General features: G+C 44.0%; 1 protein-coding gene across 5 annotated transcripts in view; it reads left to right on the forward strand.

Moving 5' to 3' along the window:
- CDH18 (cadherin 18) overlaps positions 1-22386 on the forward strand; it is a 621618-nt gene that overhangs the window by 461810 nt on the left and 137422 nt on the right. For all 5 annotated transcript variants that reach the window (XM_083449423.1, XM_083449420.1, XM_083449424.1 and 2 more), the window contains one exon: positions 7391-7685. In XM_083449423.1, coding sequence (XP_083305549.1) covers positions 7391-7685 — 295 coding nt within the window. The remainder of the gene's footprint in view (positions 1-7390; positions 7686-22386) is intronic.

Below are 22386 nucleotides of genomic sequence, written 5' to 3' on the forward strand. Positions count from 1 at the left end.
AGTCTATAGCTTCTTACACTCACTACAGACTCTCCAAGTGCCCCTGTTTTCCTGGGACAGTCCCAGATTTACAGAAGCTGCCCCAGTTTCTGATTTGATCCCAGAATCTCTTGTTTTCCTTAGGACATTCCTATTTTCCTTACAGAACTGTAGGAGGGTATGGAGTTATGTGACCCCACCAAGCCAAGGAGATAAGTAACTATGCAACCTTTAGAAGACATCTGAAGGCAGCCCCATATAAGGAAGTTTTAAAATGTTTGATGTTTTATTATGTTTTTATATCTGTTGGAAGCCACCCAGAGTGATCCAGTCAGTAGGGCGGGGTAAAAATAACCAAGTTGTTGTTGTTGTTGTAGAATAGAACATCCCTATTTTTATTGGATAAATGTTGGAGGGTATGTCACTAGGGGAGGGGGAGTAAAGCCAGAGCATTCTGCTCATTTATGGAAAGCCATTAATCATGGCTTACCGTGACATGCATACCAGCCCAGCCCAGGAAATACTGAACTAAAATGACTTTGCATAACACAGTTTCATATGATCTTTCCTCCAACCCCCAGGTTATGGTCCCAGGTAGATAATCGGGACAGGAGGTTTATAGAGCTGCAGGGAGGCTGTTTTTAGTTTGGTTATTCACATGTTGTGCAGATCTGCTTATGGACCCTCTTAGATGATTGCTAGGCTGCATTTTGCTTGCAGACCAGAGTTAAATCAGCTTGCTGTTTCCCTTCTCTCCCAAGGCCATACAGTAATTGCCTGAGAGTTTCTCCCTCTTTCTATCCTGTTTATTTTATATATTGGTTCTCGTTCATTTCCCAAGCCATTTCCAGGTCAGCTTTCTTGCTCTTAGCATTATGTGCTAGCTCCTTTCCACAGGGACATCGGCACGCGCATTAGTCACAATGCAGTCTATGGGATTTAATTGCCTCAGATGCAACTTAGTCTTGCAAAACTAATCTGGCTTTAGCCAGATTAACCTGTTTACATTAATATCTAAAGCCCTGCGGAATTGAATGGCGGCATTACTACTTGCACTTTAGCCGTGTCTCTTTGTTCCGGCTGGATTCTGAGGAAATTAGAAATTAGCTTCAGGACGTAATGACAGAAGCACGGCAAACTGGGGGTGGTGCGAAATGTTTTCTTTCTTATTGTGGCTATTAATTCATGTATTCCAGCAGAGTGAGTGCTCTCATCTTTAATGTGCGAATTTAGGGATGGAAATAAAGCTCATCGTCTACAAATTTAAATGCTTGGCTTTTAAATGTTGTAGCCGAGTGCATAGTAATCAGGTTATCTGTTAATACCTGAGGACAGCTTTCCCTGCCAGATGTTTCAGACTACAACTCTGGTCACCCCTGACTGGCTGGGGCTGATGGGAACTATAGTGCAAAACACCTGGAAAGCACCAGGTTAGGGGAGGCAGCTTTAGGGAGCTGGTAACTCTATGGTCTCTCCAAATTCAGAGGCAATGTCCTGTGCTGGTCCAGCTCCACATTCTTCCTACACTTGAGGGGCACCCCGCCATTTGGATGGGTGCAGTGGAGTTCTCTTCTCTGGGTGGCTCCCCTGCTGACATATGTCACCAGATCAAAACAAGATTGGGCAAAGGAACAGCTCTACCTCATCCAAATCCATCATGGCGGATTGGGGTTTGGATTTCTCTGCCCAGTAGTCTCTGGCCCTCTCTGAACTTTGAGAGCATTTGTCACAAGGATTTCAAACCTGATTACCCCATGATTAAAAACCCAACAATTTCCCCACCATCCTGAAAGCGTCTCTGTGCTTCGCACCTCTATGCATCACTCCCTCCTGGCTCAGGTTCCTGCTTTATTTTGGAGAAATTCCTCATAAGGAGTTTGTGCTGGATGCAAACAAACAATAGCTTCAGCTATAAAAGCCTCACTATGTTTCATTATTTTAAGAGCTGTTGCATTTCATGAATTCCCCCAGCAATGGAGGGGGGAATAGACAGAGGCAACTAATTGGACCCAAGGAAGAAGAAGAAGAAACCCAGGAACATTCTGCAAAATACAAAGAGCACTTGGCTTTGTTTCTCCTGTCCAGGTTAGTCATGCGCTAAAGAAAAGGGGCAGTTAAAGACTGAAGAGCCATCATAAATCATTCTGAAGTCAAACTGTTATTAGATATGTCAAAAACTGAAGCTCTCTGAGTTGATAAAAGGGGACATCTCAGATTTTGTTTTCTTCGAAGCTATTATTTTCCAGTTTCTTGCTATTTTAGACCAGGTAAATTTTCAGACAAATAAGGACAAAGGCAGACTATTGGTGTATATGTCCCAAAAGTATGTGTGTTCTAGAAAAGCATTTGTGTAATTTAATTTGTGACTAAAATATTCTGTTTCATTCTTATACACTACAGTGCTGAGAATGTTTATTCAGAAGTAAGTCCCACTGAGTTCAGTAGGGCTTCCTCCCAAGTAATTGTGCATAGGGTTGCAGCCTTTATTTAATGCTTGGATTCTGATTCAGGTCATTTAATGAAAAATGATTTATAGTCACCAGAATCATGCACTGGATGTGCCCTGGGGGGTGGGCCTGCCTCCTAGAATTCTAGTGTGGGTTTTTTTTTTGAACAGGCAACAGCCCACTCCATCTCCAATGCCATAGCATAAGTTGCTTCTAAAATCTCTTCAGTTTCGGACATGGTTGGTGAGGACCACATAGCTTACAAAAATATATTCTTGATAAATTGTGTAAATCAGTACCCCCTCCTGGACGGAAATGGTTACATAAAACTTTAAGGAAAAAATAATTGGTGCTATGTACAAATGAGACCCATTTTATGGGTCATACCCTCCATTATTAACTTTTTGAGAAAGAAAAGAAAATGCAGTATGGATGTTGATGTATATACAATTACTCTCAAGGACGTGACTGTTATTTATTCCAACAGTATTGGCTCATGTGATTAGCATCATGTGAGGGGAAGACGAGTGAGGCTGTGGTTGTATTATTGCTGCCCCCATCCCCTGTGTATTGAAAAATAACACAGGGAGCCCGCTGTATACACTTAGGCTCCCCATGCAACTTGGAACTCAGACCGTGCTGGGGTCCAAATGACTTGAGTATTCTACAGACAAACAGCAGGCTCTTGACTTCTCCCTCCCATGTCAATCTGTGGATAGTAGCAAAGTGGAGGCCACTGAGTGTGGCTCTGCATTCTCCTTGATGCAATTGTTAGAAAAATGATGGATAATCAAGGGGATAGTGTGTCAATCAGTGGGCCACTACTAGTGAAGAGTGGGCCATGGCCATAGATGAGGGTGGAGCATATTCCAGTGTAACTCCAGAAATGGTGTAAAAGAAAAGGTAAAGGTAAAGGATATTTACATCCAGTCAAATGCGACTATGGGGTTGGGGCGCTCATCTCAGTTTCAGGCTGAGGGAGCCAGCATTTGTCCACAGACAGCATTCCAGGTCATGTGGTCAGCATGACTAAACCACTTCTGGCACAACGGAACACCGTGACGGAAACCAGAGCGTGCGGAAATGCCGTTTACCTTCCTACTGCAGCAGTACCTATTTATCTACTTGCACTGGTGTGCTTTCAAACTGCTAGGTTGGCAGGAGCTGGGCCAGAGCAATGGGAGCTCACCCCGTCGTGGGGATTCGAACCACTGACCACCTGATTGGCAAGTTGAGGAGGCTTAGTGGTTTAGAGCACAGCGCCACCCGTGTCCCTAGAACTGGTGTATCATATATTGAAGACTGAATGGGGCTCCTCAGACCATATCCATAACACATCTGCTTGCTTGGGTGGCTTTCCTCTTAAACATCTCACAGCCCATTGTTCACCTGTCAAATGGTAGTAATGATGGTGGTGGTGGTCTCTTTGAAAACTTGAATCACCAGCACATGCACAATGAATCCTCAACCGTATGGCATGTTGTTGTGGCAGTGGAGTGGCCCGGAAACCAGCTCTGTTATCACAACCACCCTCGGTTGGGTGGAGGACTACCTTCCTAGCATGAGTAGAGCACTGCTCCACAGCTGAAGTGGCAGCAGTCACAACTGTGGAGGCAGGACTGAAAGGCAGTGAGGCTATAATTGAAACCATGGCTTCCATAATGTGAGGGGTGAGAATAAGCAAAGGAGGAGAAGGTGGTGGGTGCTACCTGGAGTGAACAGAGAGTTCTGACAGAGGGAAGATCACACTAAATGACTTCCACAATAGGAAACTCAGAGGGACCTGGATTCCATAAGTGGGGTGAAATGAAAGCTCCTGGATCAAACCTGCAACCTTGATGTGCACCATGCTCTAAACCAGGCTTCCTCAAACTCGGCCCTCCAGATGTTTTTGGCCTGCAACTCCCATGATTCCTAGCTAGCAGGACCAGTGGTCAGGGATGATGGGAATTGTAGTCTCAAAACATCTGGAGGGTTGAGTTTGAGGAAGCCTGCTCTAACCGAATGAGCTAACTGGTGCTTCTTGGGAGCACAGAAAGAACAAAGGATTTATCAGAGAGAAATGGAGGAGAGGGGAAAGTGACTGGAGGAATGAATGGCCCAGAGAAAAATAAGAGAAGCAAAATGATTCTTCCAAGGGTAGTCTTCTTCCCACTTACCTGACGTGGGACCGGCGAGTGATAGTGGTGAGCATAGCATAAAGGGATGGTTGGATAGCTAACCAGAGAACAGCTTGTCAACTGGCTCCCCTAAATTCAAGCCCAAGACTCCACCACTTAGGAAACTGAGTGAACCTCTGCCTGTTCTAGGATCAGCTGATGCATTTGCCTGGTAGTCTGAAAACCCTTGGTGGTTCTGGGGGTGGCAAAGTGGTTATAAATCAGAACCCTTTTCTGTAACTTGGGTTGGATGGGTAAAGAGACAGTGAAGCAACAGAGTCATGCTTGTGAATACCCTTAAAGCAAAAAAATAAATAATAAATACCGGTAAATAAAAATGGTCAGAAACTGCTTTGATGTGCCCCCTCACCAGAACCCTTTCAAGGTAGGCCAGAAAATGGGTTGACTGGCTGTCCATTGTTCTTTTGTGAGGGCAAAGCTGTTGGAATGAATTCATTGAGGTCAAAAAGAGAGAGAAAGCTTTTAAACCCTCCTTCCTTTTTGCTTCAGAACATTAGCAGCAGGCTCGTGGGAGCACCACTGGGTCCCACCGAAAATAGCAGAAAGGGTGAAAAATGTGAAAACTTGATAATAGCAACACCTTTGTTGACATTATCTTTCTTCTATTTTACCACCATTGAAAGATAAAATGCTAACCCTTGGATGCAGAGAAGCACTTGAGATGATCATTTTGTTATATATAAAAAAGTCATACAGAATCTCTTACTGCTTCAGAGTTTGGATACTGTCTTCAGAAAATCAAGAACAAAAATCGGTATATTTTACAGAAGAAAAGTTTATCAGGAGAAAGGAACAGAGGTAGCTCAGACACGTTTTTCAGCGGCTGTTTTACAACTGGAGTGTAAAAAGTACATTCAAAGACAAAAAAGTTCTCAGAATCTACAAATCTAAGGCCTGGTGTTTGCTCTTTTCCTCTCCTCCTCTCCCCTATGTAGGTTTTCCATTAGCAGCTACCCGGGCAATTTTAGCATATCTGGGCATTTGCAGCAATGGAATGTAGCATAGATTTTATTACTCTGAAAGATTTCACACCTTAGGCTTTGAGCTAAAGCATCACACAAAATTGACACCATTCACCTTTCTCCGGAATGGCAGAGATCCCTTTAGCCCCCGCAGAGAACTGAGGACTTAATACGGCCAACATTTTGTTCTTATCTGGGAAAACTCTTGGCAGGAAAATGGCACAAAATGGACGTTAAGCAGAATATCAGGATTTATCTTAAATGTACTAAAGTCTTTCTTTTGCCTACTTCTTCTTGTGTCTTTTTAGCCTATCCCCATGTGCCAGAAGGTGTCTATTATCACATATGAACGAGGTCCACATGTTGAAAGGGCCAACCAGGGTGCACCACTGATCCCTCCCCACATAATTTTGTACAGCTGGAAAAGACTATGCACATGGAAAACGAGGGGCATAGCATTTAAAATCCAGAAGATAGAAGTAATGTCAAAGTGTGGGATCTCCTATTACATGGACAGAATTTTTGATTTTTACTAAGGACAACAACAACAACAAAAGTTTCATAATCTATATCAGTGTTTCCCAAACTTGGGTCTCCAGCTGTTTTTGAACTACAACTCCCATCATCCCTAGAGCAGGATCAGTGGTCAGGAATGGTGGGAATTGCTGTTCAAAAACAGCTGGAGACCAAAGTTTGGGAAACAGCGGTCTAGAATAAATCCATGGGTCATTTTAGCACTCAGGATCATAGAAAGAGTTGACTTTAAACAGAGACATCTGCTTCTGATAATTTCTCATTACAGTGGTACCTCAGGTTAAGTACTTAATTCGTTCCAGAGGTCCGTTCTTAACCTGGAACTGTTCTTAACCTGAAGCACCACTTTAGCTAATGGGGCCTCCTGCTGCCGCTGCGCTGCTGGAGCACAATTTCTGTTCTTATCCTGAAGCAACGTTCTTAACCTGAAGCACTATTTCTGGGTTAGCGGAGTCTGTAACCTGAAGCGTATGTAACCTGAAGCATATGTAACCCGAGGTACCACTGTAGTATTACTGAACAATATCACTGTTAGTGACCAACAAGTGGGACTCACAATGGAAGGTTTTGGTGTGGATTTCTGCTCTGCAAGATATTATCCTGCCAACTGTGTCATTTTCCAGGATCTTCCACTTCAACCCCCCTGTTTCTGTGACCTTATATTATCAGGCACCTCCTTTTCTATACAACTCCATGTATGAACATTGTATCCTTTGAGAGGTGTGGAGAGACATGTACGTTCTGTTCTCTGGCCCTTCCCAGTTTGTATCTCAGCTGAACTGAGCTCAAAGCCACCATGCTTATCCATCACTCATACAGTTTCAATAAAATATGCAGTGTCCATTGGGAGGGAAGGGACTTGTAAGCTCACACTAATAATGCTCATCTGTGCTTGGAGTCATTGGGATAATTCCCTGTTTCTAAAGAGCTCCTCTCTTTCATACATTTCTTGAAAGATGTACTGTATGTTTGAAAGATGTATGTATACAGGCTATGTGAGCTAGCTACTTTGCTTACCTCCTTTTTTTAGCCTAACCTAAGGACAAAACTTAGCCCTGCCAGGGAACTTGCCTTTGTTGTGTTTCTGATGGTCTGACAAATTCATGGGGGTTGCTTTCAGTTCAGGAGGCCCATCCTAGCAAAAATTGGACAGTTCCTACCCTTGAGCAGTGCTGATGACACAATTGCTTTCCCTCACCAACCAAACAAGCCTGTACCATAATGTAGTATTATATTACATGTATTGCATATTTTCCTTTCCTATTTTTTTTCTCATTTTCTTTTACAGCTGCATTCCAATTCTGACAAAGGTGATGGATCAGTCAAATACATCCTTACAGGTGAAGGGGCTGGGACTATCTTTATTATTGACGACACGACGGGAGACATCCATTCAACCAAAAGCCTAGACCGAGAAAAGAAGACCCACTATGTGCTGCATGCGCAAGCCATCGACAGACGGACAAACAAGCCACTTGAACCTGAATCGGAGTTTATCATTAAAGTACAAGACATCAATGACAACGCACCAAAATTTACAGATGGACCTTACATCGTTACCGTGCCAGAGATGTCTGATATGGGTAAGGAGAATAAATGGGGATTTGTGTTACTGTGCGCTTGGTTCTGTGGACTTTCTCCTGTCATTTGGCTGGTGGTTTTGCTTGCTTTTTTGAGATACCTAGAGCAATGTGCTTGCAATGGTGTGCATTAGTTCCTTTGCGCTGCTTGTGACATCAGGGTCATTTGGAAGGCACTACACATTAGCCATCATCTCCTTAGAAGCTGGTCAGCTGCTTTAGGATTGCCTTATATCCCTTTACTAAAAAAACAACAACAAACCTATGGTTACGTGGAACATACTCAATAAACACAGAAGATGTAATTGGCTGTACTTTGGAATAAATAAGATACACTATTCATTGTATCAATTTGTAGATTTCAACAGAAGTCTCAACGAAAAAAGCAGAAGACCCAGTGGATCAGTTCATTCTCTAGTCAGTTCATGCATAAGGTCCATACATGTATTAATATCTATTCCACCTGTCTGTTCAAAGAGTCCAATAATCCACATGAAGATTTGTTACAGTTCCACAGAATCCTTTCACAGAGTCTCAGACAAGGATTTCCGGAATATTAGCCTTGTTTCGCCATCCTAGGCTTCATCAGTAGAATAGGCTCTAGGTAATGCACATACCAGATGTAATATTACAGGATAGTGGATCTTACAAAATTGTAGTGATTGCAGTAAGCAGCGACTGTTACAAAGCAGGATTATATCCTGTAATATTACATATGGTACGTGCAGTTTTTTATGGATTTTTAGATTAATTTTGCTCTAAAAATGTCTGAGATTATGATATTGTATTTATTTGCATTATACATTACGTTACGTTTTGTGTGTTTATTGATTATATTCCTTTACTGGCATGGATCCCATGTTTTGTTGCAACTACAGAGCGGGCAGAACATGAGAAGCTGTTGTCATCACTGCATCTCCATGCTGATGTGGGGGGAAATATCATGCTCTCTCCTTCTCCCCTCTGCTTAATGCCCCTTGATCCCTGGCATCTCTACTTAAAAGGGCCATAGGTAGCAGAACAGGGGGGATCCAGTCACACCTTAGAGCAGGGGTCAGCAAACTTTTTCATCAGGGGGCCGGTCCACTGTCCCTCAGACCCTGTGGGGGGCTGGACCATATTTTGAAAATATAAATACCCTGCAAGCCGGTCCCGCAGCTGCCTGCAGACCTGGAGGAGGAATGCACTCTGCACGCGCTCAGGAGTGTGTCTCGGCACTGCCCGCTCACCAGCATAGTTGACGAGCAGCAGCCGCTCCATTGGCCCGTCCCTGTGGAGCTCCCAGGCGGCTTGCAACAGGCACTGCGTCCCATCATCTGAGGCCAAGTTGGCAGGCAGGCCGCGTACATGGAGCGCTGGGCAGGCGGCACACAGCTCACCCTCCAGCTGCTCCAGCACGGCCACTGAGCGTGCCACCAGCAGCAGTGCCGAGCCGGGTGCCAGGCGCGGGGCTAACAGGCATGCTAAGCTCCGGCTGAAGCCCCGCGACGCACCCATCATGATGCCCACGGCATGGCCCAGACCCATCGCTCTCCAGCCTGCCAGCCTCTCCGCCCATGGCCGCACTGGGTTTATCTCAGCTGTGGGCGGCAAGGCTTCAGATTGGCCCCAGGAACTTCCTGCAGCCAATCTGAAGCCGCGCCAGCGTCACCACCTGCCCAGCAGCCGTGCCAGCGTTGTGGAAGTCAGTTCCCATGTGGCGAGGCGTCCGCAGCTCGTGGGGGCTGACGCAGTGGGTGGCAGGGTCCGTGGGCTGGATTTACGAGCCTGGGGGGCCACATCTGGTCCCTGGGTCTTAGTTTGCAAACCCCTACCTTAGAGAGTAGCTGTCAGTAGACAGACAAGAGCTAGACTAACCAAATCAGCCGATTGGCTGGCTGGGGGGGACGACACGGCCGGGATTCCCCTGCTCTCGGGGGCTGAAACCAGCCGCCGCTCACGTGGGGTGGGAGTGAAGCCCACAACCCCACCTCCTGGGCAGGCCGGAAGTGGCTCTGTCAGTAGACAGACAAGAGCTAGACTAACCAAATCAGTATTTTCTGCTTGCTGCATAGTAGTGAGTAGCAACAGGGAGGGAAGTGACGTTGCTGGTCTTGCTGAAGAAAGCAGTTCTGGAATTTAATCCTGCCTGCTCTCGGGTTTTCTTGCTTGCCTGATGGTGAAAGGGGTGATGAGGGTGGCCCTTCATAGAGAACAATTAGAAGCCCACAGACCTCCCAAGGGCATTTATGCAATGTACCTGATTGGCTCATTACTTCTTTCTATCTGTTTTAGTAGCAAGGGGCTGTCTGGCCAAGGTTGGTTAGCTTTAAATGTAGCTGTAAGAGCTCCTTGGGAGACTATCAGAGTGAATTGAATTGCTGGCCTCTCATAAGCGTTTTGATTATATGCATGTGAGAGAGATGCCTACACGCACCTTGATGGTTTGTCATCACTCTGAATGACAATGATGGTAACGATGATGATTGTTCATGCTAATGCATCAGTTGTGGCAGACAACATCAACATTTGTTTATGCCGGCTAGGGAGGAAAGAGAAATGTGAATGGCATGGTAATGTCATAAAAGATAAAACCTGCTATGAGCAAGGAAATTGCTGTGCTTGTTCACTTCCACATAAGGTGTGTACAATGGCCCAATTAGTTTGCAGGTGTCCTGTTGTGTAGATGAACCAAGTTAGCTTTATCAAGCTGTGCAGCAAGCAAGTGCAGATGAAGATATCTGCTATGCAGATGATTGAGATTTTATTTTTTTTATTTTATCCTGGGGTGGCTTGGTTTGTTATCCTTTGTTTTTGCATCAAGTGATAAGAAGAAGAGTGGAACCTCGGTTTTCGAGCATAATCCATTCTGGAAGACCGTTCGAGTTCTGAAACATTCGAAAACCAAGGCGCAAAGGGCAGTCTGCAAATTTAATGGATAAAAAAGGGGAGGGAAATTCAGTGGAAGCCATTCGACTTCCGGGGTGCATTCAAAAATGGAAACATTTACTTCCAGGTTTTTGGCATTCGAAAACCAAAACGTTCAACTTCCGAGATGTTCAAAAACTGAGGTACCGATGTATTTGCCACACATTGGAGCAGATGTAATAAAATGTATGTTCAAATGGTTGCCTATGACCACCCAGAGCCATGAGGAAAACACTTGGATTATATCAATAGCCGAGCAGAACTGGTTCTCGAGGCACAGAAGGGAAGCAACATTATTATTATTATTAAATATTATTAAGAATAATAATTTCCTTTCTATGCCACTTCATATTTTTAAGGGGGGGAAATCAAAGCTGTTTATAACACATTTTGTTGTTTAGTCGTGTCCGACTCTTCGTGATCCCATGGACCAGAGCATGCCAGGCACTTCTGTCTTCCACTGCCTCCCGCAGTTTGGTCAGACTCATGTTTGTAGCTTCGAAGACACTATCCAACCATCTCGTCCTCTGTTGTCCCCTTCTCCTTGTGCCCTCCATCTTTCCCAACATCAGGGTCTTTTCCAGGGAGTCTTCTCTTCTCATGAGGTGGCCAAAGTATTGTAGCCTCAGCTTCACGATCTGTCCTTCCAGTGAGCACTCAGGGCTGATTTCCTTCAGAATGGATAGGTTTGATCTTCTTGCAGTCCATGGGACTCTCAAGAGTCTCCTCCAGCACCATTTATAACACATTAAAATATCAAATAAAACTTTACTGAAGAAAGTCCACTATAAAGTATACATTCAAAGCAACATAACTAACCCCAAACTTAAAGGTTTCAAAATAAAACATTGCTAAAGGGAGTCAAATATAAAAGGCATGTTTAAAACAGCACAATTGGCAAGGAAATAAAATATTAAGCACAGAATGCATCTGCTGCTGTTGCTGCCAATCCTGGCAATGCTGGTTCAAGGCAGGCGGCAGCTGTGGAAGCTCAGGCTCAATGACCTGGGTCTGCACTAAGACACAGGCATGATGGCCTCTGGCCTCTTAAGCAGACTCAGCTTTTGTAGCAGAAGTCAGTCAGGGCCCTGTCCTGCAGGCTAGGTGGGGAAAGGTCTGCAAGGCAGGGGGCAGGTCTTCCAGGACTCACAGCCATCATAAGAACACATGAAAAGCCTTCTGGATTACAGCAGTGGTCCATCTTGCCTGGCATTCTGTTCTCAAAGTGGCCAATCAAATGCCTGTGTGAAGGACGAAGGCAGTGAGCACAACAACACTGTGCTCACCTGTGATTCCTGGCTCCTGGTATTAAGGGGCATACAGTGGTACCTCGGGTTACATACACTTCAGGTTACAGACTCCGCTAACTCAGAAATAGTACCTCGGGTTAAGAACTTTGCTTCAGGATGAGAACAGAAATCGTGTGGCAGCGGCGGGAGGCCCCATTAGCTAAAGTGGTGCTTCAGGTTAAGAACAGTTTCAGGTTAAGAATGGACCTCCAGAACGAATTAAGTATGTAACCAGAGGTACCACTGTATTGCCTCTGGAAATGGATGTAGAAAGTAGCCATCATGGCTAGGAGTACTTTCTTTCTGTATTCTTTTTTTTTAAAAAAAACATATTTTATTGAATTCAAATTTAAACAGGATTACATAATGATTACATAATGATGTGGGGGGCGCTGTGGGTTAAACCACAGAGCCTAGGACTTGCCGATCAGAAGGTCAGCGGTTCGAATCCCCGCAACGGGGTGAGCTCCCGTTGTTTGGTCCCTTTTCCTGCCAACCTAGCAGTTCAAAAGCACGTCAAAAAGTGCAAGTAGATAAATAGGTACCGCTCCGGCGGGAAGGTAAGCAGCATTTCAATGCGCTGCTCTGGTTCGCCAGAAGTGGCTTAGTCATGCTGGCCACATGACCCGGAAGCTGTACGCCGGCTCCCTCGGCCAATAAAGCGAGATGAGCACCGCAACCCCAGAGTGATCCGCAACTGGACCTAATGGTCAGGGGTCCCTTTATCTTTACCTTTACATAATGATTACAATGAATACATTTCCCTGCCAGTCTCCCTTTCCAGAGTGCGGATTTGCCCCTAAAAAAACATAGCTTTTGTTCAGCTCCATGTTTTCACAATCATTGATAAAGTAATTAATTTGGAAGTGTCATTCCACAGTGTTCCATATATTCTTCATGGGTGAAAGCCATATCCACGTACCAAATAAAATCAAACCATATTGCATAGAAGGTAGCATTCCTCTTTCCTGTACCTAGACAAATACCAAACATGTATGGATCACCCAGCAGCCATCTAATTTTGAAATTATTTGTTTCCTCTTCTAGAAAATTCTGAAAGGAAGAGGGAAATTACTCCCTTGGTGAGCAATATACAGGGCAATAGAGGACATAGAGCATGCTGCTTTCGTGTCTTCAATCTGACCTGATCCTCAGGCACAAAGGCAGTCATTTGTTGGCTTATTAAAGAATTTACTAGTCAGATATTCTGTGGGCATAGTTTGAAATCTAAGCTTAGTAAATGCATATGTAACCGAGGGTGGGGGGAAGTTAATTCCCAGAGATAAGCAGCTCTTTTATGGCCGGATTTATTTTTAATATACCAAACTGAGGACTTAGAATTCTTCATATATTTAAAGTCCATTTTGGCATTTTCAGCAAAAATTACATTGCTGATCTTAGGGTGAGAAATGTCCTCAGATGACATTACAAGGGAAACTGAATAGCTCAACATTATGGGCCCACTGATCATCTGGGTTCAAAAGTGTCTCCAACTGCTATTCCAGCAAGAACACCAAACAGGAGAGATCATGCTCATTCCACCAGGATATGAATGACTAATAATAATAATAATAATAATAATAATTTTATTATTTATACCCCGCCCAACTAACCAGGTTTCCCCAGCCAGTCTAGGTGGCTCCCAACAGATTATTAAAAACACAATAAAACATCAAACATTAAAAACTTCCTTAAACAGAGCTGCCTTCAGATGTCTTCTAAAAGTCAGATAGTTGTTTATTTCCTTGACATCTGATGGGAGGGCATTCCACAGGGTGGGCGCCACTACCGAAAAGGCCCTCTATCTGGTTCCCTGTAATCTCTCTTCTCACAGTGAGGGAACTGCCAGAAGGCCCTCAGAGCTGGACCTCAGTGTCTGGGCTGAATGATGGGGGTGGAGACGCTCCTTCTACTGGGAGCAAGTCCATTTAGGGCTTTTATGGTCAGCACCAACACTTTGAATTGTGCTTGGAAACATACTGGGAGCCAATATAGGTCTTTCAGGACCGGTGTTATATGGTCTCGACGGCCACTCCCAGTCACCAGTCTAGCTGCCGCATTCTGGATTAATTGTAGTTCCAGGTCACCTTCAAAGGTAGCTTGCCACTTCATTCTGGCCTTAAAGAACTGGTGTCCCTTTCCTGTCTCACCTCTTTTCTTGCATTTCTTTCATGGTCAAACCTGGGTTGAAAGGAAATGAAAAGAACAAAAATTTGAAACATAAGATATAAAACAATTGAACTGTGAGTGGGGAACCTGTACCTCTGCCCTAATGTTGCATGCCCTCCATATTCCAACAGCCCAGAGGTCATGGCTGATGTTCTACTCTTATCAACCCCTGAAAACCATCTACTCCTGCAACATCATAAAAGTTGAACTTCATTCAATTAAAAGCAGCTTGGAACCGCTATCTCTATAAAGCCCACTTGCATTCAACCAAAGAAAGATTTGGATTCATTCCACATGGGATAAAGTTCTACAGTGATGGGCAGCTAGTGAAAAGGCCTTGTCTCTTGTACCTGCCAATCTGAATGAACTTAATGATGGACATTCAAGGAAGGCATATTTCTCCAATATGCAGCTCCAGGCAGGTTCATATAGGTGTAACCAGGTTCCATACCATTTAGGATTTTAATGATATCCCCCAGCACTTTAAATTATGCCTTGTAATATGCTGGTAACTAGAGTTAACAGTGCAGAAGAGGTGTTAGCAACCAAACAGCTGTATTTGGCACCAGTTGAATCTACCAAACTGTATTTAAAGGGCACCGCATGTAGACGGTATTATAGTTGGTCCTTTCTCATGATGGTACTCACCAGTATGGAGTACCATCACCTCTTTTCGTTGCTGCCCGTGGAAGCCATTTTCTGCTGGTTGTAACTCTCTTACCTTTGGCAATCACTCGTAGCTGAGTAAGATTGTCTTTCATAAACACGGTTTTAACAGTGAGCCTGTAAGTGACTGTGGAGGCCAATCCTGGATCCACACGTCTTTCCAGAGTAGGGACATAGGTTTCCGGGTAAGAGTTGATCACGGTGAGGGTTTGCCAAGCATGCTTTCTTCCCTTTCACAATGAGTTCAAGCATCTTCAAAGCTCATGACACCTTTGGTAAAGGTTGTTCTCCAATTGGAGTGTTCACAGGCCAGTGTTTCCCAGTTGTCGGTGTTTATACTACATTTTTTTTTTAGATTTGCCTTGAGAGAGTCTTTAAACCTCTTTTGTTGACCACCAGCATTACCACTTCCATTTTTAAGTTTGGAATAGAGTAGTTGCTTTGGAAGACGATAAACAGGCATCTGTTCAACATGTCCAGTCCTACAAAGTTGATGTTGAAGGATCATTGCTTTGACACTGGTGATCTTTGTTTCTTCCATTGCCAATAGTTCGCCTGTCTTTCCAAGTGATGTGTAAAAATTTTCAAAGACACTCACCATGACAAGGTGATGATCCAGTGAGTGAGTGGTTGTAACTAGGGCGTGAGTGACAGCAGTCAGTTCCTCTCTCTCCATACAGAGTCACTCCTAACAAGTGCATTCTTGGGAACTGATGCTTTCATTTATAGTGAAGTTTTGAAGAAGAAGAAGAAGAAGAGTTTGGATTTGATATCCCGCCTTTCACTCCCTTTAAGGAGTCTCAAAGCGGCTAACATTCTCCTTTCCCTTCCTCCCCCACAACAAACACTCTGTGAGGTGAGTGGGGCTGAGAGACTGTGACTGGCCCAAGGTCACCCAGCAGCTGCATGTGGAGGAGCGGAGACGCGAACCCAGTTACCCAGATTACGTGACTACCGCTCTTAACCACTACCTCCCCAGATTGTGAACCTGATACGGCCCCATATATCCCAGGGAGCATACCTTCATCCAAGTAAGCATATTTTCCTACCCACAGTACTTCTAGCTTACCTGGATCAAGCTTCAGTTTGCATGTCCTCTTCCATCCTAAAACTTCTTGCAGACACTTGTATCTCTAATGTTCTTCAGTCTGATTGAAGATCAGTTTTGTTTTGTTTGTTTTTAAAAAATGAGTACAGCTTATGGAAAAGAGATACTTAGCAGTTATGTTGTCTGGCCAGCTGTCCTATCAATTGTCCTCGCTAACAATGTTATTGCGGCAGCTGCTGCTGTTGACTTTTTATAGAAAACAGCTTTGGGATCAGAATGCCAAAGCTGGTGGTCTGGAAAAGGAGAATAAGGCAGAATGATGATCTTGACAGATAAATGATCCGCACAGTAGATGTGTCAGCAGGCCTGTAAGCTGCTAAGCCACTAAGCAAAGCAGAAAGTTAGGCAGAAAAGCCAGTAGGGGCAGTACCCCAAAGGTGAATTGCTGCATATGCTTATTGAGGCCTTCTGCTACCTGGCTGCTGATTTAGTAGCTGCAGTACCACTCCCTGGCTATTTGCAGAGATATTTTCACACAGCAGAGGGTGTTTGTTGTTCTTGTTTAGTCGCTTAGTCGTGTCCGACTCTTCATGACCCCATGGACCAGAGCACGCCAGGCACTCCTGTCTTCCACTGCCTCCCGCAGTTTAGTCAAACTCATGCTGGTAGCTTTGAGAACACTATCCAACTATCTCTTCCCCTGTCGTCCCCTTCTCCTTGTGCCCTCCATCTTTCCCAACATCAGGGTCTTTTCCAGGGAGTCTTCTCTTCTCATGAGGAGTATTGGAGCCTCAGCTTCATGATCTGTCCTTCCAGTGAGCACTCAGGGCCGATTTCCTTAAGAATGGATAGGTTTGATCTTCTTGCAGTCCATGGTACTCTCAAGAGTTTCCTCCAGCACAATAATTCAAAAGCATCAATTCTTCAGCGATCAGCCTTCTTTATGGTCCAGCTCTCACTTCCATGTAGTTGCACTCTATTTTGACAGGCTGCCATGGTGACCCTGTGAATAAGGCTCACAGAACTGGGTGCAAGATTTGAAAACTTCCAGTGGCTTACATATAGAGCTGGGTGGACTGGTCTATTTCCATTCTGTTCCCCTTATGAATGTCACCTCCCCCCCCCAAAAAAAATGTTTCAGACTATTTCCACTGGTCTATAGTGGCAGCCATTTTCTACCATATATTCTTATTCTTTATCCTAATTCTTAATTAAATTTATATACCACCCTTCATTCAAAGATCACAGGATTGTTTACAACACAAATACAAAATGACACACATATAAACACAATGAAGTCTGATAAGTAAGTCCAAAAGGAATCATGAAAGGGGTACAAAAAATCAGTTCCGCTTCCGAGTGGGACCGGTTGCTCTTGGGCCACCAGGTCCCACCCCTGCCTCAGCATGGTGTGGGGTAGCATCCCACGTCACGCTGAGGGTGGCCCGGCTACGCCTTTCGGCGGCCGGCCAATCAGAGTGCTGTGGGGGCATGGCCAGGGGCCAATTTAAACTGTGGTGTGACTCTAGAAGCTCCTATTTCAGGAGGTGCAGCCATCACCTGCCCCTCCATGCATAAGGGTATTCCGTTAAAGGAATACTGGGGTGTGGATTTTGTCCAAAGCCTGGGGAGGGGCTAGGGCCATGCCACGACCCCAGCGGGAAACCCGGGGGGGGGGGGGGTCGAGTCGGTCTGCATCGGCTTCCCCCACTGGTAGTTTACCCTTCCAGACATCCTGCAAAGCGGGAAGGAGTCAGATGTAGTCTGTTGGTGCCAATGCCTAAGCCAATACTGCTCACATTCTGTAACCAATAAAGTTGTGGCTTAAATTTTTCCCACTGAAATATACTCAAGAGTCGAGAGTGGATTTCATGCTCTTTATTCAGCTCATAGTGGTGAGGAGGAATGAAAGTCCCCTCAAAGTATCTGCTTTATATACATTATTTACACAATGGGCTGCACATGATTGGCTAATTCCGGAATTCTCCTGTAGGCCAATCAGGTTGTGGATACACTTCCATCTGGAACTGGATTGGGTGACTCCTGCAGACCAATCATACTGCTGCATTGTTCTAGGACCAATCAGACTGCTGCATTTTGGATCCTATTGTTCTAGGACCAATCAGACTGCTGCATTCTGAATCCTATTGTTCTAGGACCAATCAGACTGCTGCATTTTGGATCCTATTCAACTCAGTACATAACACCCAGTAACATTAACCTAAATTCTGTGTCCTTAAGTCTTTATTCTCCTGGGGGTGGCTTGGGGGGTCTTGAAGCACAACATTTCTATATTGTAACAGCTTTGAAAAGTAGCACAGTATAAAGATTGAGTATTTTCAAGTGTTTCAAATATTCTCTATTTTGGACACAATTTCGTCGCAATGTTATTTTCAGTGTCATTTATGGCCCACTTTTCAGCCTACTTCCTAAGAGCTCCAATCGGCTATTTCTGTTTTAAAAACACCAAAGATATAAAAGGTAGTCTGCTCAGACCACCTAGTAGAACTTTATCGGGGAGTGTGAATGCTGAGCAGGAACTTGTTTGAGCTGTGAATTAATCCAGGAGATGTAGATCAGGCAAGTTTGTCTCATAATATGGATGCCTAGGATTCCTCCAGCATCTCTTCCTACATACAAAAGCATAAGGAGCATATAGAGAAGAAATTGTGTGTTTGGTGGGTGATGGGACATCTCTACTATAATCTAAAATGTTAAATCTTCCAAATCTCATATGGAGTCTTAAGTTTAGGACTGAAACAGAGGAATACAAAGTGCCACCAATAGGCTGAGACTTGGGTCACTTTTAATCATGTTCTTTACTTACAATTTCCTGTTGGACTTCATTTTTCGGCCCTTTGCTGCCTATCTAATTAGTCTAATTGATTTTCTTCTGTCTTCCTCCATGGCAGAGCTGTTACTTGTCTCTCAGATGGAGCTGTTAATAAATAGCGATGGGAGTCATTTGCTTTATGTTTCGAATGAATAATTAAACTCCCTGCCTTCAAAATATTTGTGCCTACCTTAAATAGAGATGATTCCTCAAAGCAATTCTTTTTTAAGTAGGTTTTCTGGGAATGGTATAAGAGAACTCAGTATTTATTTATTTTTTGGTGAGTTCCTGGAATTAACCGAATTGCTTTCTGGGAATAAAATAATTGTGAAGGCACTTTGAGTCTCTAGACTGAGTGTCCTCTTATCTTTCTTTCTTGCCAAGAGTAGGTACATCATCAAAACTCAGGATATATGTTGCCACATATATTTATTATTTATGTATGTTCTTACATTTGGAGCTCACCTTTCTTTCTTCCATCATGGAACCCAAGACATGGGGTTTACAGGCAGTCACCTATCCAAGCAGTGACCACAGCCTTACCTGCTTATCTTCACTCAAGGTGTTGGCCTGATGTGTCTTCAGCCCATACCCTGTCAAAATATGGCCTGTCAAAAAAGCAGATCAAATAACTTGAAATTAGAGGGATATACAAGTGCCTAGGTAAAGGTAAAGGTACCCCTGGCCATTAGGTCCAGTCACGGATGACTCTGGGGTTGTGCACCCATCTCGCTCTATTGGCCAAGGGAGCTGGCGTTTTTCTGCAGACAGTTTTTTCGGGTCATGTGGCCAGCATGACTAAGCCGCTTCTGGGGAAACCAGAGCAGTGCACGGAAACACTGTTTACCTTCCCGTCAGGTACCTATTTATCTACTTTCACTGGCATGCTTTTGAACTGCTAGGTGGGCAGGAGCTGGGACCAAACAGTGGGAGCTCACCCCATCGTAGGGATTCAAACCGCCTACCCCCTGATTGGCAAGCCCTAGGCTCTGTGGTTTAGACCACAGTGCCACCTGCGTCTCTATACAAGTGCCTAACTTTGCCTATATTGTGCCCATTTCATTAAAAAAGTAGGATATTATAAACGTACTTATTATATACAAGCCAATATGATTCCCCCCTTTACCTGAAAGTCTTGCAATAATATTTGTGTTCTTCTAATGACCCTTTCCCAAGAAAAGATTAACGTCCACAAATTATATTGTAAAATATGAAATATCCAATGATCATATACTGTGCATGCACAGATTGGATGGCCAGTTGTATTATGCAAAAGACCACTTGTATAGTCATTTATGCATGGATACTAATCTTCAGTGTAGTGTAGTGGTTAAGAGCGGTAGTCTCGTAATCTGGGGAACCGGGTTCGTGTCTCCGCTCCTCCACATGCAGCTGCTGGGTGACCTTGGGCTAGTCACACTTCTTTGAAGTCTCTCAGCCCCACTCACCTCACAGAGTGTTTGTTGTGGGGGAGGAAGGGAAAGGAGAATGTTAGCCGCTTTGAGACTCCTGAAGGGGAGTGAAAGGCGGGATATCAAATCCAAACTCTTCTTCTTCTTTTAGGAAATTGCCAGTATAGAAAAAGCTTTATATTATAAGCATGTACTATGTGCAAAATAAAAGGTACAGTAATTCTCATTGCCAGGAAAGCACATTTCCTTTCAATATATATTTCTAATTTATCTCTATCTGGAACTGTATATGTTGACACAGTTGCTATAGCAGCATAGAAGAACCAAACCAGGGCCTTTGTGGCAACAGCTTCCTATTGTAGCATCTGAACCAGTGTGAGCATTCATGTTGCTTCCTAGAATGTAGCTTTTTGCATCTGGTATTGTTTTGAATGTGTGCTTGTACAGAGGATCTCACAGAGAACAATTTGAATGCTCAGTATGCCATATAATCATAGAATTGTAGAGTTGGGGTCATCTAACCCTCTGCTTAAAAACCTCAATGGAAGGAGAGTTGTTAACTTCCCAAACAAGACTGTTCAACTGTTGAACAGCTCTTACTGTCAGAAAGTTCTTCCTGATGTTTAATCAGAATTTCCTTTATTGTAACTTAAAGCCATGGTTGTCCTTTCTGTCACTCCTTCTGTTGCTGTCATTTATTTATTTTTGCTGGTTTTAGTCATTTATAGACCAACCTTGATTCCCCCAAGTCAGTTTGCATAACAAAACTTCAAACTAAAAAGTAAATAAATCACAAACAACATCAGACAATTAAGAACATAGAATTGTAGAGTTGAAAGGGACCCTAAAGCCCATCTATTCCAACCCCCTGCAATGCAGAAATCTCAGCTAAGCATTCACATATACAAAGTATAAGAGCCTGCAGATAATCAGTAATATAAAGCCTTATGGGGAAAAACCCTTTCCAATAAAGAATAGGTTTGTCAGAGTTTTTGGAGAAGGGACTTCAGTATCTGCTGAGCCACCACCTCAAAGGCATAATCCGATTTGTTCTTCACTTATATCACACCAAAGCTCAGAGGCTGAACAGTTATTGAACTATTTTGTTTTTGTAGACACAGCACCTGTGCAAAAGCTATTTTGCTGCAGCAACAGCAACATGAGTAACATTGAGGAGGGTGGGATTGTTTAAACTGCTCTCCAGAAGGCTCTCTGGCCTGCACCAATAGCATCATCTTGTTAGAATTCTTTTCCCATGCTTGCAGTCATGGGATTGTTTTTATGACATGACGGTGTATGTTTTCACTCCACATTGTGGGAAGTAACAGAGACAGGATGTTTTAATTACTGGGTTTCCATGACGTAGGATTTTTGTCCTTTGTCCTTTCTCTTTGCTGTCTGATGCTGAAGAGGAAGGAGCTGAGTCAGAATGCTCCGAGTGTATTATATGTAAATAAAGTAGTTTAGCCAAAATGCTGCGCTACTGAGTCTGTTACGCTGACTGCCCATACTCTGCTGTTCCTGAAGTGTGCTGATGTCTCTGAGGCATTAGTCGCTGTGATGTTTGGGCTGGAGAAGGCTTTTGAGTCTCTTGAACGGCCGACCAGGAGGGAGAGAACATTCCAGTCGGGTATGTGTCTCTGTCAGATTCCTACTTGTGTGTAGGACCTCCTGACACATCTTGGATGCACTAAGCCTTTTTAAGATACAGTTCATATGGCCCATATTCAGCGTAGTGTCTACTAGAAGGTAACATTATCCTGCAGCTGTAACGCAGCTTCCCATTTGTAGAAGAAGGTCCTGGGCAAGTTACGTCACCTGACTGTTGCTTGGGAGGACTCTCCAAAGAAATCCTGTTGGGATTTTTGCTCGACTGTGCTAAAAGTGACATGTAAAGTTCGTTTGGAGGTTGCTCCTCTGGCAAAATCGATAAAGAATTTAGAGGGAAGCCTGCAGCATTTTGAGACGACCAGTGTAATGCCTCAGGCCTGGACATCAGGCATGGCTGCTCACCAGGAACTTAAGAAAAAAAATCATGTTGCTTTTATGTGGGACTGCAAAAGGGAGAGAGAATTATCAAGTGCTCATCAGGGCACAGTACATGTGGAAAATGTTATTCCTAGGTTTAGAGGAAGGTGCACAGGTTATACAGGCTAGGCTTGGACTCCAATGACAAAAACGTGCAGCTTCCACAATTATAATTTGCTCAAGTTATTTTCTTCTCATTACACCCATTCCCCGCAATTTCTCATTGTTCAACTGTCTGGCTGACTTTGAAGCTAATTCTTTGCCTCAATTCCTGGGGAGGTGATCCATTCTAGAAATCTGTGTGCCGTTCAGGACTTCTGAAAATCTCTACTTCCAAAGAAATCCATTATTA

Source organism: Podarcis tiliguerta (genome assembly GCF_965153285.1).
Source record: "Podarcis tiliguerta genome assembly, chromosome: 7".
Taxonomy (NCBI): Eukaryota; Metazoa; Chordata; class Lepidosauria; order Squamata; family Lacertidae; genus Podarcis; species Podarcis tiliguerta.